This window comes from Bactrocera neohumeralis, chromosome 2, assembly GCF_024586455.1.
Source record: "Bactrocera neohumeralis isolate Rockhampton chromosome 2, APGP_CSIRO_Bneo_wtdbg2-racon-allhic-juicebox.fasta_v2, whole genome shotgun sequence".
NCBI lineage: Eukaryota > Metazoa > Arthropoda > Insecta > Diptera > Tephritidae > Bactrocera > Bactrocera neohumeralis.
In genome coordinates, this window is record NC_065919.1 from 71,505,757 (window position 1) to 71,525,353 (window position 19,597).

At 32.1% G+C, this 19,597-nt stretch overlaps 1 protein-coding gene across 5 annotated transcripts in view; it reads left to right on the top strand.

Moving 5' to 3' along the window:
- Positions 1 to 19,597, top strand: part of LOC126767522 (uncharacterized) — a 617,976-nt gene that overhangs the window by 549,808 nt on the left and 48,571 nt on the right. For 4 of the 5 annotated variants that reach the window (XM_050485002.1, XM_050485009.1, XM_050484998.1 and 1 more), the window contains one exon: positions 14,319 to 14,645. The exons of the other annotated variant lie outside the window; for it this stretch is intronic. In XM_050485002.1, coding sequence (XP_050340959.1) covers positions 14,319 to 14,645 — 327 coding nt within the window. The remainder of the gene's footprint in view (positions 1 to 14,318; positions 14,646 to 19,597) is intronic. 5 annotated transcript variants of the gene reach the window in all.

Here is a 19,597-nt window from a genome sequence, read left to right on the forward strand (position 1 = left end):
TAAAGGGGCTTATATTAAGCTTAATTAAATGAAATGATTAATGAAAATTAATGAATTAATATTACACAAAGGTTTAAAGCAATACTATATTATAATAATATAATAAAAAGAAGAGATTATTATCTTCATGTGACGTATTATATTTGGGTGAATGCTCTGGTGAAATATCTCTCGAAAATGATTTAAAATTAGGTCTATTTATAAATTAAACTAAATTTATCTTTTATTTTTAAGAAATAATACTGAAAAGTAGTTTATATTTTTACCATAAATGTTTATAAGCCCCCGAGCAAAACTTTTGGTCGAGACCTTTAATAAACTTCATTAAATCAGTAGAACTTAATTCGATGATCTATGTATAAAGGTTGACCTCCAACTTAAAATGGTATTCTATTGTAAAAAGACAAATTGATTCATATTTCGATAGTTTAGATATTCAAAATAGATCTTAATTATGAGCAGCCACCATTTTATAAAAAAAATTGTCTTTCAGTATGAATGCGTCATTGTTTGGATTTTGATCACATAAAAATTGTGTCGATGAGGATGCGGTACAAAGAAAATTTTCCATTCCTGGATATACCTCAATACAGAATTTAAGACAAATTTGATAATGAAAAGGATTTTTCCGTTGCTATAATGCTGGTTAATTTCTAGCTTTGGTTGTGTTATACATATATGGGGAAAGAGTCAAAATTTTATGCGAAAAAAATATATATGTGACCTGGTCTACGAAAAGGGAGCTAACGTGCGAAAACTAGTTTTCTGGGAAACAGCTGTTAAAAATAAACAACTCGTCAAACGTTTCGTCAGTTTCTCGTTATCTCATTAATTTTTTGACACCTAAGCCCCCTTTCCGTAGACCAGGTCACATATATATATACATACATATATAGTATATTAGACATTCCATTCAAAACTGTTTTCATGCTAAACGTTCTTTGAAATTTGTAAATTAGTAACTAAAAAGTCGTATGCACATTTTTAATAAAAAAGAAATAGAAATGGTTGCATGTTGAAAAAAATATTTGTTTATAAAAAACAGAGGAAAATCGTAGAAATTAAACCGATTAGTTCTATTTATAATGAAATACTCATCGTCATATACGATAATATTTAAAGGAACTTTTTCCAAGCGTTAAATTTTTGAAAATTCAAAACACAAAAATTTTTCATATTGAGGGGAAATGAAAAAGTACGTGTTTAATATTTTACCTTAAAGAACACAAAAAAAGTTTGGGGGTAAATTTTGGATGGAATGACCTACATATATTTGACTTACATACATATGTATATTCATGATAGTTTGATATATAATTTCTTTTTTGGATTAGTCCTGTTACAGCGCCATTTATATAGTAATATTGTTAGAAAATGTTATTAAAATAACTATTACCACTAAAATATTTGTAGGCTTCAATTTCACACCTAACATATAACCAAATGAAATACCAAGTTATGTGTCATAACCGCAGAGAATATTCCAAAATCCATATTTATATAAATTTATATATACATATACATAAATGCCATATCTGTTGGTAATAGAATTTCGAATATGTGTAAGCATTTCATGAAATAGCTTTCACTTTTCACTGTCGACTACCTTAAACTTGCTTAGGTCAATCAATTCGGTCAATCATTTCGAGCAAATGTCAGCAACGGTCCATGTCTGCTTTAAATGAACCTGATGAACTGCCTTAGGGAAAGTAAAGCAAATATTGTAAATATTTGTATATATGTATGTATATATCCGGTTGTATGTTGTGTTAAATATATATAAATAATGGCATTGTATTACATGTGTAATCACACAAATCGTTGCGTAATAATTTAATAGGACATAATCGTTGTTATGTTTGCATAGAAATACACATTGTGTCTGGGATTAAATAGGCCAAGTCTCATTTTACACGTGTTGTTTTAATCCATTTAATAGGTAAATATCACAAAATATTTTCATAAACTGCTGCAGACAGATGAACAAAACAGTTGTTTGTATAGTATGGCTTGTCTGTGCAATAAAAGATAACACGATAGACGTTTTTGTATGGAAATACAACAATTTAGATATTATCTGATGTTTTGTTGAGTGTTAACTGTCATAAATACAATTTTCCTTTTATTTAAAAAGAAATTATTATTAAGGCAGAAAAATCTGTTGCGGCTCGATTGTCTTTGCATACGATTTAAGTTTTTGGGGACTAGTTTTGGGTGTGCTGACACTCTTCATACCCAAAACTATAATCAAAATTTGAGTAGTCGATACAAAAGAAATATTGAGATTCTCGGCTATCTCTCTGATGCCAACATTATGATTTTCCAGTAATGTTTTTTTAACTTGTTTGATGCTATCGTCGTGGAAAATTAACAGAGTTGGATGGAGTCGCCTGTGGAAAGTTTTCGATAACCTACCGACCTTCACTGAATGTTTTGTGCAAATAAAATATCTGAGAAAAATACTCCCAAAAGCACTTTTGTAACCTTTTTAATGCTTTCAGTAGCAATGATTCCATTGAAAATACACAACTTCAAACAAACTCTTGTTTTAATCATCTTTTTCTTGGTAGAAATTGCCAAACAAACTGTTCGCGTTGTAAACAGCTGTCAAACACAATAACCATATTAGATAATAAAAAAATTTCCAACGTAAAAAAACCTGGACAAATCCGTGTCAAGTCAACTGGTATTTCTTTGACAGGTAGTGGCGGGTAGTCAGTAACTCAGAGCACCACATTAGCTGCTTCATTCACACACAGACTCAGCTAGTCAAATTACTTAGCTTTTATTGATGACTCATTCAAACGAAACACTTTGAATTATTGGAACGTGTGCAGGTGACCATATCTAGGAACACAGGACCCGTAAAAATCGAGCATAATTTATACGCTTAAGCTGAAAACTATGTCAAACAGAAGCATACTTCCTTAATGAACCAACAACAACATGTGACGATAATGTGTTGCTATTTTTATTGTTGTTTTTGTTGCCTACAAAATGGTAAAACAATTTACATAGATTTTACAGGCGACTAATACCGTCAGTATGGCAACCTCTAATATGGACTTCAGGCACAAGCCACACGAGGCTCATAACTCTGACAAGCACACGCACATGCGCAATCATGAGTAATAAGCGCAGATGTGATGCCGGCTGCAAGTTTTCAGAATGCCCTGATTTACATACACGCAAACACGTGCGCACGTAATTCACAATCAATGCCAGTGCATCATCTGTTTATTTCCGAAATTTCCACTGCATTAACCTCTGTGCCACTGCCTGCGCCCGGCCTCTGCCTATCTCACAGTGATGCATCATTGGTATGGGGCATGCAACGCAATGGCCAATGTCTCATTGCAAATTCACAAAACAATATATCTCATATTGGTGAACTATTGCCATCGATAATGAACTGAGCACTGAACAGAGTCGGTATAATTGTATGGCGGCTGGCTGCTACTGCAGAGCAGATATGGCAACATTCTTGTCGCTGCGTTGCACTCATTTGAATATTTTTAAAGGAAGTAATGCAATCTGTGGACATCATCCTGAATTATTGAGCTGATGAGCGTTTATTTTCCCAAATTTTTATGCGCTTTCTGATCTTCTGCAATGATTGTTAAGTGAGTATTTGAACTTACATTGAGAAAGTGCATATTTGTTTAGGACAATTGATTGAATGGCCATGCAAAGGCAATAAAAGTGCATTTTGTTCAACCAAGCTGCCATGGTGCTTACTTCTGCTAGTCAGAAAAAATATTTCTAAATTCCTCTCTCTCTATTCAAATTTTAATGCAGGACTACACGTATTCGCATTTGGGTCACGAACAATTTGACTGAAATTAGAAATGTCTTCTTTAAAGAAATTTATGAATCGTTTTGTGCCTTGAATCACAAATATTTAATTTCGACTTGTTCTGAGAAAAGACATTGTTTTAAAACCACCTGTTTAAATATTGTAATAATTTTTTCACTTAATACATTTTAATTAATTACAGATTTTAAACAAGTGGCAATACTTTTAAAATATAATTTCAACAAAAATAAATAGTCAGCACTTTAATTATTTGCATTTTTATAAAAATATTTTTTTGAAATAGGTGGCAACCCTCAATAACATATATTTTCATTTTACATCATATTTCGTTAGACTATTCGTTTTACCATATACTGATACTTTTTTCACAGTTTTTAATAAAAATGTTCGAGGAATTCTAGTATTACAGAAAACTTTTTGGTTGCTGATATGTAAGTATTCATAAGGGTATATACTTCATAAATTTTGTGTTTAACTAAATTTTCTAAGAAGGTGGCAACCCTATTCAAAAATAACTTAAACAAAAAACACTTTCTAAACCCTTTAAATTTGGTTCACATATACTAAATGCTTACCTATTTTGTAAACTTTATTAAAAATAAATTTTTTAACAGGTGGCAACACTTTTGAAATAAATTATGACCGAAAGCACTCTTAAGCCTTTAAATTCGGTGCACATACATACATTAAATGTTTGCCTATTTTGTAAACTTTATTAAAACTTAATAATTAAAAATAAAATTTTTAAGCAGGTGGCAACACTTTTGAAATAAATTTTGACCAAAAGCACTCTCCAAAGCCTTTCAATTTGGTACACATATACTAAATGTTTGGCTATTTTGTAAACTTTCTAAAAAAATATATTTTTTTAAAGATGGCAACACTTTGAAATTTATTTTGAACAAACGGTCCGCTTAAAGTCTTTAAATTTGGTACACATATACTAAATGTTTAGCTATTTAAACTTTATTAAAAATGTTTTTTGTAAACAGGTGGCAACACTTTTGAAAAAAATTTTGACCAAAAGCACTCCCTAAAGCCTTTTAATTTGGTACACATACAAATGCGTATTAAATGTTTGGCTATTTTGTAAACTTTATTCAAAATAAGATTTCTAATTAGATGGCAACACTTTTAAAATAAATTTTGACCAAACGCACTGCTTAAAGAATTTAAATTTGATACACATTTATTAAATATTGTAAATTTTATTATAGATATTTTTTTTAAACAGGTGACAATCCTATTAAAATGTATTTTTAACAAAAAATTTACTAAAGTTTTTAAATTTGGTGTCCATTTTCTATTTATTTGTCTGGTTTGAATATTTTATTAAGAACAAATTTTAGCAGGTGGCAGCCCTTATTAATATTTATTTCCGATTGAGGAGTATTAGATAGACGACAGTTTTCATATTGATTATTTTTCTTAATGTTTTTTGAATTAAAAATTTTAAATAATTGGCAACCTTGTAAATTTTTTTCAAATCAACTGTGTATTGAGCCGACTAAACTAAAACGTTAGTCGCACTTATGCTCAGTTCATTATAGTGACGCGCTGTATATCATGAGTGTGACGGAAATTTGTTGTGTCACACAATTTCGTTGCAGTTGATTAATTTTACTACAGCGTCTCAGAAATTGTGTTTCGAAAATTATAGTATTTTTCGTTTTCAGAAAACTTAAAATTTTTATTTAAATATCATACTTGTATTCTGGTGACTTATCGCAAAACCCTCGTATTTTTATAGAGAAATATTTATGAATAATGCCAACTTTTGCCTCCGCAGCTTGGCGACTGGCTTTGCAATCCCTGAAGCTACATTTATTCAAGACAATATTAACAGCTTTTCCATAAAGCCAATAAAACGCAATATGTTTTCCAAGCGGGCGAGAAGCGAAATCGCAAATATTATTTTAGTTAAAATTGCTAGCAAACGAAACAAAATTTAAATGACCTTTGGGAGCTCCATTTATACAGCAAATGTTGAAAACTTCAGCTGAGTACGCTGCCAACACAATGCCGTTATGGATGAGCGACACTGCTGATTTGTATTATTGCGCTTTCAAATAAACTACGCTTGCGATTATAAAATACGAAATAAACATAAATTCGGCAAATAGCGGCACACGAACACACTCGCACACACACACACTACAGTCAACAATGAGCACAAGCGGCAATCCCAACGCAGCAACATAAATGTGGTTGATATTGTGTAGGTGCGTGTATGTGTATTTTGGTGTGTGTGTGTGTGTGTGTGTACAAGAGTGCCGCCAAAAATGTTGATTTTATTATGATGAAATTACAAACGGCAACACTGCTGCGATTGGCGTAATTTAAAGCACTTCTACACATGCATATATGTTTATTAGGGTGGGCCTTATTTTCCACATTGAAGCTTTAGATTTTGCTGTTGTAAGAATTATATCTGCTAAACAAGCTTCTTACATTAAATCGTGTCTGAATTATATGTATTTATTTTTTTTTTTTCTTCTCGTTCTTCCATGATATATAGTATTTCGTATAAAATTTCTTTTATCTCCAAAGCAAGTAAAGCTTTGAAAAACTTTTGCATTGTACAAAAATTACCACTTCGTTTTTCCATAAAAAAAACAATCCTTAAAAAGTTATTGGCATCTAACGTTGTACATCGATTGACTGCGCATTCATTCAGTACGCCATGTCGTATGAGCAACACAGCACTTCTTTGTGGATATTTATATGTAAAGTACTTTTAGGAAACAATTAAAACTTCAGGGGCGTAGGCAAAGAAAAATCAACTAGCAGACACCCTAATGTATATGTTGAGTGGTAAAGGCAGGCTTCAGCGCATAGCGTTACGCTTCGCAGCAGCGTATAATTTAACGAAAAAAATTCAATTTAACAAATCCAAACAAATCACACAAGCGCGCAGTTGATTGTGTCGGCAAATGAGAGGCAATACAATACAGTGCAACATAGCGGTTTTGCACACATTGAGCTGTTTGCCGGCGCGAGCGTACATGAGAATACACACACACACATACAGCTATGTGCCGCTGTGCGTACGGGATTTGTTTGCGATACGGCCGCCTGCCGTTGTTAATGCACGCACTTAAGCTTGTACGTTTGCGTAAGTATATGTAAGCAGTTGTGCAAACACACACATAAGTGTGTGCTGTTGTTGGTGTCGCATTAAATGTGCTCGTTTGCTCTGGGCGTGTTTCAAAAGGATTGATAATGTTGATACAACGGCAGCGCAAACATTAAGTCATACCAAAATACTGCACATGCATATGTATGTATGTATACATTTCTATGTATGTACGCGTAAGTTTTGCGTATATAAAATTAAACTTGGGATAATTTTTTTGTTTGTTGCTCAATGCGCATAGTTTCCCTGCGGCATCGTAATGTCGAAATTATTGCACATTTTAAAATTTATTTTCGTTATTTATGGGTTAACGCAAGCGAGCAAGTCCAGGCTCACCAGTAACATTATAATATGTAAACAAATAGGCGCAGAAGTGTAGCAGTCAAGCGAGGAAAGAAGGCTGAAAAGTTTGAGTTTGAAAATGCAGTTTGTATAAACAATAATTCGTTGGGATAGTAAGTGGTTATTATTATTAGTAGTCGGTATTGAAAAATGTACCTTAAACAGTTTTCATGCCGAAAAAAATAGATAAAAAGAATTGTGAATGCCTTGCTACCATATTTTAGATAATTTTTTTTTTTTTTGTTTTTAACCAATATTTTGATAAGTCCCTCGGGTACAGCCTGTATTCATCTTTAGTAGTAACAATTTCTTTTTTTGGATTTGTATTTATTTTAAGCAGAAATATCAGCTTTCCCGCCAGACACCTTTTTTCGAGATCGTACTCAGTTCCACAGCTATTAAGATATCGATCTGAATCTTCCTACACGTTATATTCGCTTCAAGAAGCTGCTTATTTGCTGGAATTGTCAATTTTCGAACAAATATCATTTAACAGCCTTACAATCTGATTAATCGGAATCAAGTGCTTGTTTAGAAAACTTTTTCTATAGTCCATATATCTTCAGCAGATTTGGCACGGGTTATTGTCTAAGTTATCAGTGCAATCTTCGAAGAAATTATAGACTCTTAACTATAAAAAAGACAGTGGAGGTCTTAAGCTCTTTTTCATGAATGTCGCCTAAAAAACGCCGTTAGAGAAATTCCTAATAGATGTCGACTGTTTTTAGAAATTTGAGTCATCAAACGACTGAGCTCTTCTAAAACCAGCTTTTTTATTTTATGCTTCAATTTTGCTTTTAAAAGTTTACCTTAAGACACGTGGTCACATAATCTTTAAACAATTATTTTCTGGAGCAATTTACGACTTTCACAATGCCTTTACTTTACTCCAAACTTTTCCTGCTTGGCATCTCATTAATAAAAGTACAATAATTTGTACAACGCCTACAAATTTGTTAGTGGTTTGCGCTGGATTTCCTCATGCCAATGCGATTTCATATAAACTGCTTTACAACTATGCTTTGTGTTGCTTTTATTTTCTGCTTGCGCTTTTCGCTTTGTCGCGGTTAATTGTGAGCTTTGTTTAATTATCGCTGAAATTCATTTTATTGCAAATAACTTTGTGCGCATTAACAATTTAACAAAATAGCAAGCTGATTTCGAAAGTTACATATTTCCAGGCGGCATTTAAATTAATCGAGTAGTAAGTGCAGAGGTTGGTGATGTATATATTGCAAAGAAAATTTAAACTCAATTTATATTGAAGTGGATTGCTTATTATGGTGGATGACATAGTTTGAAAAGAAAGAGGTAGAAGACATGCTACGCGTTTGAAAGTTTGGACAATATTATTAGAAAAGTTATGGAAGGAACATTTCGCAATAGGAGTCATTTTGAATTTTTAGGATAATTGAAAAATTATTTTGCATGCAGTGAGTCACTTAACAGAGAACCTTCGTTATGAATATAAATTTTTGTGATGTTAAACACTAAATTCTGACATAACTTTTGTTCTTTTTGGCCTGTCAAAATTCGATTTTTCATCAGATCTGAAAAGTGGTCGGTTATTATATGGAGAACTAGACATGCCTATACCAATCTATGCCAATAAAAAAGAAGAAGAAGATATGCAGAAAATTGATAGTGATCGTAAAATTTTACTCCTACTAATCACTCAGGCTAATTTGAAAATGTTATTAGGAAGAAAACGCGTTTAAAGTTAAACTAAAGGAGCTAATTGGACTGTGCGGCCGCACTTTAAAAGTCTGTAACTTAAAAACTATTTAAAATATCAATTTAAAATATTAGTACGTAAATTTTAAAAAACAACCCAGCAAATTATGAAAGAGGGGAAAATAATTTTTTTTTTTTCAAAATAGGTGTGCGCCTTAAATACACCCTGTCGTGTGAGTAATCACACAAGAATTATAAAGTACTTAATTATTATGATAAAATTAAACTTTAAAGGAATATCTTTTATTTAAGACAAAAAAAAAAAAAAGCCTTTAACTTCAGCTGCACCGAAGCTATAATAAATACCCTTCATAAATAAAAATATTCTTCAAAGAACTTGATTTCACCACTTCAGGTTGTATAGAACTATATGATATAGCAATTCGATCTGAACAATTTATTCGAAGATTGCAATACTGTCTTAGGCAATAATACATGCTGAATTTTGTAAAGATATCTCGTAAAATGAGAAAGTTTTCCATGCAAGCACTTGATACCAAACGTTTAGTTCGTATAGCAGCTATAAGCTATTGTGATCCAATCTAAACAATTTCTTCGAAACTTGCAGCATTGCTTTCGATTATAATACGTGCCTAATTTCGTGTGGATATATTCAGAAACAAAAAATTTGTTTATGCAAAAACTAAATTCCCATCGCAAAAGTTTCTTGGTCAGTTCTAGTTTTATACTTCAACTACTCTCTTCATTCTATAAATAATACTCTGTATTAAGGGAGTCATTTTAGAACAATAATTAGTTATTTATTGCTGACTTTAAGCTTCACTATTTATATTGAGTAAACAAATTAAAATCAATAAAATTATTTTTAATTAACCAATGAAGTATTTGTTTCCACTATTATTAATAACTATATGGTAAACATTCACCTTTTCCCTCATGGCCTTACATATATTTGTCATGGCGTATGAGTAATTTTCCACAGCAGCTTAATATAACTCAGTTAAAACATTAAAAGCTATAATATACAACAACAAAACAGTACCTCACCTGCACACTGGCTGTATGAGACTTTTATTTAAAGCTGTCAAAGAACAAAATGAACCACCAGGGCGTATAAGTAACAATTTCCACACAAAAACCCTTAAACGCAGAATCTGCTTTAAAGTACAAATAAATTGTAATGATTAAACTTTCTGCTGTAAAAATAAATACTTTACGACATCCTTGTGCCTTCATTCCTTCCACCTCAGCCGACACTCCACCCACTTAACTAAAAGTAGCTGGCAAATATTTGTGCGCGCCCGCACACTTTTAATTCCAGTTTTTGTTTCAAAGCTGGCATTAAGTGCAGACAAATCCAATTCAACTGATACTCGTAAACCGACTCACTTACTCCGTGTTGTATAAATATTTTCTTAGGAAATAAACCAATAAGACACCAACGCAAGCACACCCCCTTACAACAGTCACTCACACTTAATGCTTTATATATAACTGTTAGCAGCAAACCAAGATAGAAGTCTGCGCACACTACTTACGCACATTTGTAGCATTTGCAGCACAGCTGACCTATTAGGGATTTGTTTTCAAAAGTGTACAGCAGCGTAGTCGAGCGATTCCCTTGCACTAGCGACCAAAATCAGCAGATAGCGAATGGTTGAGCGGATGTACAAGCTTAAATAAGCTTTGCGCAGCGTTGACAAGCATTAAAGTGTGCACAGAGGTACTCTGCGTGTATACCTATATACATATATGAGTGTGATTGCGGCTGTGTGTCTGTCAACGCCAGCGCGCGATTGTGTGGAACGACAGGCAATAAGCAATGTGCCACACATCCTACTCAACGGCGGCCACAAGAGGCGCGCAGATAAGCAAACAAACTGGCTGTGTCACCGCGGATGGGGGGCTGTGATGGCAGCATACACTGCCAGCGCCAATCATTAAAATGTGACAGCAAGCGATTGAAAGCAGAAGCAGCAGATCAGCGCAAAATGAGCAAAAGTAAGCAACGAATTCAATTGTTTATCATGTCGTAAAGGATATGCTCACACTTTGCTCAAGTTCGCGCTGCGCTGAAGTCGCTGTAAATAGTTGAAGTATAGCTGAAAGTGTGTAGAGAATGGGGGAAAATTAAAATAGAGCTTAAAGCTATTTACGTCTGCTGGTCGATGGCGTTGCTTGATTGTAAGTTGTGGTAAAAATTTAATGAGCTCAATTTCTCCAAAAGACCAGCTAACTGCGGCGTGATAGATTGAATTTAATGATAGCCGCTAGCTAGCTGGAAAAGGGGGTTATTGAACATATCTGCAGCATATTAAGTTTCTAAAAAACATATATATACTTGGCTAAATATATACTTTTCCATCACTTTGGAATTATAGAATATGCTTGCGATGAAGCATCCATAATGAAACATGAAAACTGTATTTAATTGAAAAAAAAAACCTTTTGATTTGTGATTATCATAAAATTATGTTATTTATTTATTTGTGATTTTTAGTTCAATTGATGCTGCATTTTGAATAAATAGGCTTTAAGGATATCATACTAAAAGCTTATTGTTGAAGTTGTCTTCATAGCCAATCAGATATACTGGTCAGCAAGGTTAATGTTTTTCCTTTACAGTGTCACTTTGTTCTAGAAAATTAATGAATTCCAAGCTTCTAATTGGTATGCAAAGATTACACATGTTCTATAATTAATTGCTATGACCAAGCTGAAACTATTGAAATAGTTGATTCTGTTTATTCAGCAACAGCTTTATGTCGTAAACACTGCGCTTACTTCCCTGATATTGCCTGTTTTTAGTAATCTTACATGCATTTCCACGTGAATTAAGCTCTATTTATATATTATCTGTTGAATTAAATGATCACAAATATTTTTTGTGATAGATTCGTAGTCTCCTAACTGGTTTTAACCGGTTAGTCTCTCTCTTGTAATCTCTTAACTGGTTTCTAACCGGTTAATCTCACTACTTTTACTAGTTGACTATTTCAACAATCCGTTTGTGACTATTTTGTTTTTCATTTTTAATCAGTTTGTTACTCTGCAAACTATAAACAATTGTTAAATTAATTTTCTTTCAAGTACAAATTTCTTCAGATTTTTAATTATAATGCGGTACACCCATTATGACAGTCTGAAAAAAGCGATTTTTTCTAAATAAAAACAAAAAATCTACTTTCTTCATTTAAAGCTTTAGGGGTACAGTTATACATATACGAGTATATTTCAAGAATACATAATAAATTTGAATCAAAAAATTAAATACTTTTCGAATTAGACACGATCTCCGACAGCGCTAAAAAAGTGCTGCATTGATTCTGGCCTTCTCCGTTAATGAAACTTGAAAAAGTTGTCCAGTTGAATAAATTGTCAATCTGATGGCCTACGGTCGCAAAAACAGCATAAACTTTCAAAATGACGGGATTTTTCAAACAAAAAGTTGAAATTTTTCCAAAACTTTGGTTGCTTTTACCTGTTTTGATCTGCCAAAATTCAATTTCTGACCAAATCAGAAAATGCAAACAAGTGCTAATGATCGGATCGGATCGCTTGTTTCCGCATATTCAGTCAAGCAAATTAAAAAAATGCTGTTGAATATAAAATGAATAATCTGATTGAGCTTAGTAACTACACGTTAGAAGGAGAGAGAGAGAGTTGAGAGTTATCTCAATCTATTTTAAACATCGCGATATAATCGAGAGTGATCCATGCGCAGCTTCGATCTAGGTACTGTAGCAGACTAAACTCCTATTTATCCAGAATCGATCCGGACATACCAAATATACTATCATGAGCACAAAATCTTTTTATATGTAGCATAAAATTTTCAGATATAACCAATATATAGTATAACCATTTTGTAAGCAAAACACATTTTTTTTTCAATTTGAGTGTTTTTCCTTCGACTGTAAACTTACGAAAAATGACGTTACGTTTTTTTGCAATTTACGTGATGATTCGGGTGACGATATATATTTCTAGTTCAAGTTAAATTTTAGTCATTTCAATAAGTGCTAATTGTTACAGATTATTTCTCTACTACGAATACTGGTAATTGCCTCAATTTTTTAAGTCTCAACATTCCATGCAGATTTTTGTTTTACTGAAGTCTTATGAAAGTTATTTCACCCGAGCATTCACATTATATACAAATTGTAATGGATCAAAAAGAATTAAAACACAAAATTAAAAAATGCTACGAAAAGATAATATAAAATAAAAGAAAATCAAAAAAAAAATAAAATAAAACAAAATAAAATAAAATAAAAAAATTGAAATAGAATATAGTATTAGTAGCAGATATGTATGGGTTATTATTGATTATTATTAACTAATACAATTTTTTATGTAATGAAGTAATATAATTTTGAAGAAGTATAAAATTTATATATAAGACTCCAAATCAATAACGCCTACTTAGGCTTATAGAGTCAACAGTAACATAGATATACATAATTACTTGGTGCTACATGACGTATGAATAACATTTCGATATAGTTGCCGGTTTAAGAAAAGTGAAATTATTTTTATGATAAAAAGTATTTAGCTTCTATAAAATATATATTTTTATATTATATAATATTTACATACATATCACAATCATTTGAATATTTTTTCTAAAACCAGACAGGTGAGTTTCAGCATTGCAAAACATATGTATGTATGTATATTCTCATTGCTACACATAGTTGCCAGAAAAAACTTAAATAACTTTCACATAGTTCGTTTTGTTTTAAATCTTTTGTGTCTTAAATGCACCTTAAGTCTTTATCACCATTACTTGCCGCTCCTGCACCTTCTCAAATAAGTGTTGTACATTTTTTTCGTTTCATTTTCTATTGTAATTAAGTAAAAAGTGGATACAAAAGCAAAGTAATTGAGTTTCCAAACAAAAACTGTTACAAAAACAAATCAGAGAAACAACAATTTGTAGAGCGAAACGTTAGACAGCAAGGTAGCAAAACAAATTCTGCAAGCAATTAACAGAAACACGTTGCCAAATAAACAGTAGACGCCATCAATGTGTAGAAACAGCAAGCAAACGCAAATTATAAATTCATAGCAATATGAATATTGAGTGGCAAATAGTGCAATGTAAATTCTACTACATTTTATTTTCATATAAAAAAACAAACTAAGAAAAGAATTTAAAGCAACTTTAACTTACAAAACACCACAGCAATTAGTTACAAACAGCAAAGTTTAATTACAACCAAAAAACAAAAACAAAAAAAAACTGATAATAATTAAAAGCAAAAAAGAACTAAAAACTCAACTTGAACCATTCCTTCCTTCCTTCCTTACATTCATACATTGCAGTCAGAATAATGGGCATGGACGATAAATTGCATCTGAAAATGTTCGAAGATAATTTGGCGCTCATTGATACGCCGCTCATAGCATCAGCGACGAGCACCCACTACCCGGGCACGGTGTCCACCTCACTGCACACGCTGCACGGCATACTCTTGTACCCGTTCAATGTGAGCGACTTCCAGCCGCGGCACACAGCGACCGCCGGGCACGAGTCCAGCGCACTGGATGTCATCGACACCGGCAACTCGTACGGCTACGAATCGGGCAATGGACACAGCAGCGGCGGCGCACACGGTCACAGTCATAGCGGTGGCGGCGTTTACTATCAAAGTATGTGTAAATGTTTAACTTACCAAAACAAAGCAAACAAAAAGTATGAAATAGCGTAACAGTGCGTGGTAAGAAGTAAAGAGAGAAGAGAAACGAAAATGTGCGCCATAGAGTATGCAACAAAAATCGAAATATAATAGCCAAAGTAGGGCAGTAAGCGATTAGAGTTTAGCTGGAGTGAATTATTAGCGAAAACGCTTGCTTTGTTGTGCCATTAATGTGTGTATGTGTGTGTGTGTATGTGTGTGCGATTGTAAGCCTGTAAGCTTAGTTTAGCACTATAGCATTATAATAGGTGCGAGTACATATATGGTTAAAAGAAGCAGCGTAGAAGAGTGGCGGCGCCATTTAATGAAAAATTAAAAAAATAAAATAATTAAAAAATGAATTTGTGTTACTATGCAATGTACAAAGTGTTTAATTCACAAAGTCTCTTTATTCTTAATTTTTTACATTTTTTAATTTTTTTTTTTCAAAAAAATATATGTATATGTATATTTTTTTAATATTTCTTTTAAATGTTGCTTTAAAAATATTTTTTGAATATTTTTTTTTTTTAATTTTTTTACTTTCAACTTATTTACGATTTTTCCAAATAATTTTACTTTACGCCAACGCTTCTTATGTGACCAATGGCCACCATGTCCACGCAATACTCGAACAGTACTATTTTGTGTTGTGAGAAATATGCAAATCATTATAACAAAACGCAACAGCAAATACTCAAAAACAACAACAAGCAAGCCGAAAATGGCTGTAGCCCACAAAACTACTCCAAATGTCGACTAATCAAGCAATCAACACTGAAAAACTAGCGCATACAGAATTAGCTGAAAAATTAGCAAACTGGAAAATTTGAAAACTTGCGAAAATGCTCGCAACGAAAATTTGAGCGCTTTGTCACTTTGTTTTTTTTTTTTGTTTTTGTAAAGTTTTACATTTTTTCACACAAGTCAATTTGTTTCGATTTCGATTACATTTACAAATTTCTTCCTGTTCATTATTAAAACTATTTATAAACTTTAACTAAAATGAAAAAAAAAACAAAAACCAACAACATTTTTGTATTAAATAGCAAAAACTAATTAACAAAAAAATGAAAATACAATTTTTCCAATTTTCGAATTTTGTTACATAAAAGAATTCAATTTTTTCCGCACTCTTACAAATTTTTTATTCTACGCACCTGTTTTACAGCAACAAACATAAATTGCTAAAACAAAATTTATATACTACATATATATCTATATAAATATTTTAATATACAAACTATGAAATGGGAATTCCAATAATATTTTTCAAAATTTCATTGCAACTCCGTTACGTTCATTATTATGTTCATTTGTTCAACAAAAAAAAAAAAAAAAAAATTATTTACATACTTACATATGTATTTGTTACATACCAAACCAGCAAACGTCTCATGTTTCATACAATTAACGCAATCAATGTTGCAACAACAACAATTCAAACTCAAATCAATCACTTTTATGCCAAATACATAACAACCATTCAATATTTTAGTTTCGTTACATTTGATTTGATTTTTGGTGCCGCTGCGTCACTACTAGTGTTTTATTTAGCTCCATACAGCTGCCTCAACAGGCGCCGTTTCTCATGTGTGTACATAGCAAATACATGTTTTCATACTTTACATAATTGCCACATCGAACATTGGTGCATACACACATACTTTTACATACAAACAAGGAGTTCAACAAGTTTTTGTCATTTGCTGCATTTTCATCGCCTTCAATTCTTCTCGTTTAAATTAATTGAAATTTTAATTTTACCCCCCTCGCCATGATTGGTTTTCACTGCAAAAAATGTAAACCAGCTTAATTTTGGTCCTTGCCTTTTTGCTTTCCCTCCCTCAATTATGTGCGTGTGTGTGTTGTTTATTTTGCGTGCTTATTTTTGATTTATGATATATTTTTCTTTTAATGGTGTTTACTCACGGCGCAGTTAGCAGAAGGTTCTAGTTTCTGGCGGCTGCTGTACAAAATAAAAAGCAATAACAAATAAAAAACTATTATTAAAAATATGTATATATATACATCATAACTTTGGGTTTAGTATCTGAGTACAGAAAGTACGACAAAATCGACTCAATATTCTTTATAGAAAATTTTTAAAGTCTTTTCAACGACAGGGTAACGCACTTAATATATATTTATACTTTATCATTATTTAATAACATGAAAAACTTAAGCGAATATATTATTTGATACTCAAACCCACGACTGACACAAATTTAGTACCCACCAATCATTTTCTTAACGGCTTAAATATGTTCATATGAAATCTCAAAAGTAAAAAACTGAAGTTCAGACCAAACTAACAAAATTAAAAAATATTTGTACGATATACCTTATATATTGTGACAAAAAAGTACCCGGAAATTGTAAATAAAATGGAAAATATTTAATTATTCATCAATATTTATTTTGTAGCCTTCAAAGTAATCCTCATCAGATGTAATACACTTATGCCAAGGAATTTTCCTGTTCTCGACACACTTATCATAAGCACTTTTTGGGATGGCCTTCAAATCCTTCAGCGAAGTTTGTTTTATCTCGCGATCGACTGAAAGCGGGTTCGATAGAGCGACAATTTCTATCAAATCTGGTGATTACGGCAGTTGATCTCTGGTTTTCATTGCGTTTCTGGCTTTAAATTGGCTTTAAATTCGGTCACAATCGAAATTCGATGCGATTATGCACTATCATCGTGTAAAACCCATGAATTAGTCTTCCACAATCATGTCATTTTCGACGAATGTTCTTATGCAAACGCCTCAATACGATCAAATAGAATTCCTTATTGACTGTCTATCTTCCGGAACAAATTCATGATGCACCAAATCGCGAATATATAGTAGAAAAATTACCATGATTTTGAGCGGATTTGGTGCAGGTTTTTTGGTTTCAGGTCGTTTTTCCCCTCAATTCCGATGATTGTTGACTTGTTCGCATATCAGACTCATAAACCTATGTGTTATCGGCGGTAAAAATGCTGTCCATGAATGCGGGATCAGAATTTGCATGATTAAGCATGTCCAAAGAGACCTGTTTACAGTACTCTTTCTAAAAAAAATCAACTTCATTTGGACGAGTCAAGAAAGAACGCGTTTCATAACTTAAATATCCAACAAAATCATTCGAATGGACTCGCGAGTGATGTCGAGCTCTCTTGCCATCTCTCTAACACTTGCTTGACAATTTTCAAGCACCATATTCTTCACTTTTCTAATAAATTCATCATCATAAATTCATCAGTTGAAGGTCGTCCTAACGAGGCTTATTTTCAACGATGTTTTGATCATCTGTGTAGAATTTGTGCTACTCGAAGGCTTGTGTTTTTGATAAAACTGAACCACCGTAAGTTTAGATCGATCGCTTCGTAGAGAGCCAACTATGCGAGTGAGACGTGCTGCACTTTATTTCCTGGCATTGACTCCCCCATGGCCTAACGACGCCTGCATCGCATGTTATGTTGGGTCCCTAAGCGTCTTTTTTTCTAAAACTTAGATGTTGCAATTCGTCTAATATTAGATAAGATAGAACAAGATATTTATATGCTCTGCAATGTTGTAGTACATTAATCTCCTATAATCAATGGTGTTCGCAGAGCACGCAGTATAAGTAAGGAATTTTTCTACACATTGAGTTATATGTATTATTGACGTTTTAGTAAAGAGCGCTACCTTTTTTGAAAATTTATGTAAATGAATAGCCTATGTTTACCAGTGAGAGTACAGCTTCCCAACGTTGAATGAATTTTTCAAATCTGTCAGGTAGTTTCGGATGCTATTCAATTGAAATAAACACATAATCCAATCTCTACTTTGTATAATACTATTATCACTAATATACATAAAACTTAAGAATATAGCCAGTATTTTTAGCTTTAAGAAAGCGCGACTAATAACTGTTTTAAAGCGTTTCGAATATGGGTATAAGAATAAATAATTTTTTTGACGTAGTCTGACACAATTTTTTTGTTTTGTTAGAAGCTAATGCATATTTTTGTATAGTGAAAGCTTAGAAGAGAACTCGCTTTCTCAGTTTTAATGTTTTTAAATGTTTGATAATAGAATCAGTACATAAACGTAATTTTGGTAACCCGAGAAAGGTATTATAAATCGTTGTGCCTTACAAACTCAATATATTCAACTAAAAACTACCTTATAATAAAGCCTATACCGGTGTTAGAACCTCTAGCGAAAACCTTGTAGTGCTTCTAGAAAAATGGTGTGCAACTATATTCCCAAGAAACCATATAAAAAATAATTATGAAAAATTTTAAATTATTTTTATTTATTTTCTATATTCCCAAGAAACCCTTAAATAATAATTATAATAAACTTTTTTTTTATTAATTTATTTCTTTTTTTTTTATAAATTGAGGTTATATTTTGAATTTTTTTCAATTTTTTGTTTTATTTATTCTAATTACATTCATATATACAATATTATTAAATAAGTAGGTTAAGGCTAAGGAGAACGCTGCCCACGTTTTATAAGCGTTAACGGTTTTCCACGTGATTAAACATGAACAGGATGTACGCTTTACTATGTGAAAAAAACAGGAAACAAACGGAATTGAATATTAAAAAAATATTAGGAATATTAGGAATTTAAGTTTAACATTTTTCTTTCATTTGACATTTAAAAATCCAATGGAATTATTCCATAAAAATATCTATAATTTTCGTTTTTATAGTCCGAGACTTCAAAGGTTGAAAGAGAACCTTGTTTTATGAAAGTCAAAATGCCAAAATAGTCTACCTAATCATAAAAAATATAGAAGAGTATTGAAAGTTAAAAAGGAAGAGAGCTACAGGTGCGGATTGCACATTTACAATTCTTATATCGTATTCGTTCTTGAAGAGTATGTCACACTGATCCCTTTTACTTTACTTTTTATTTTATTTAAAATTACAACTAATA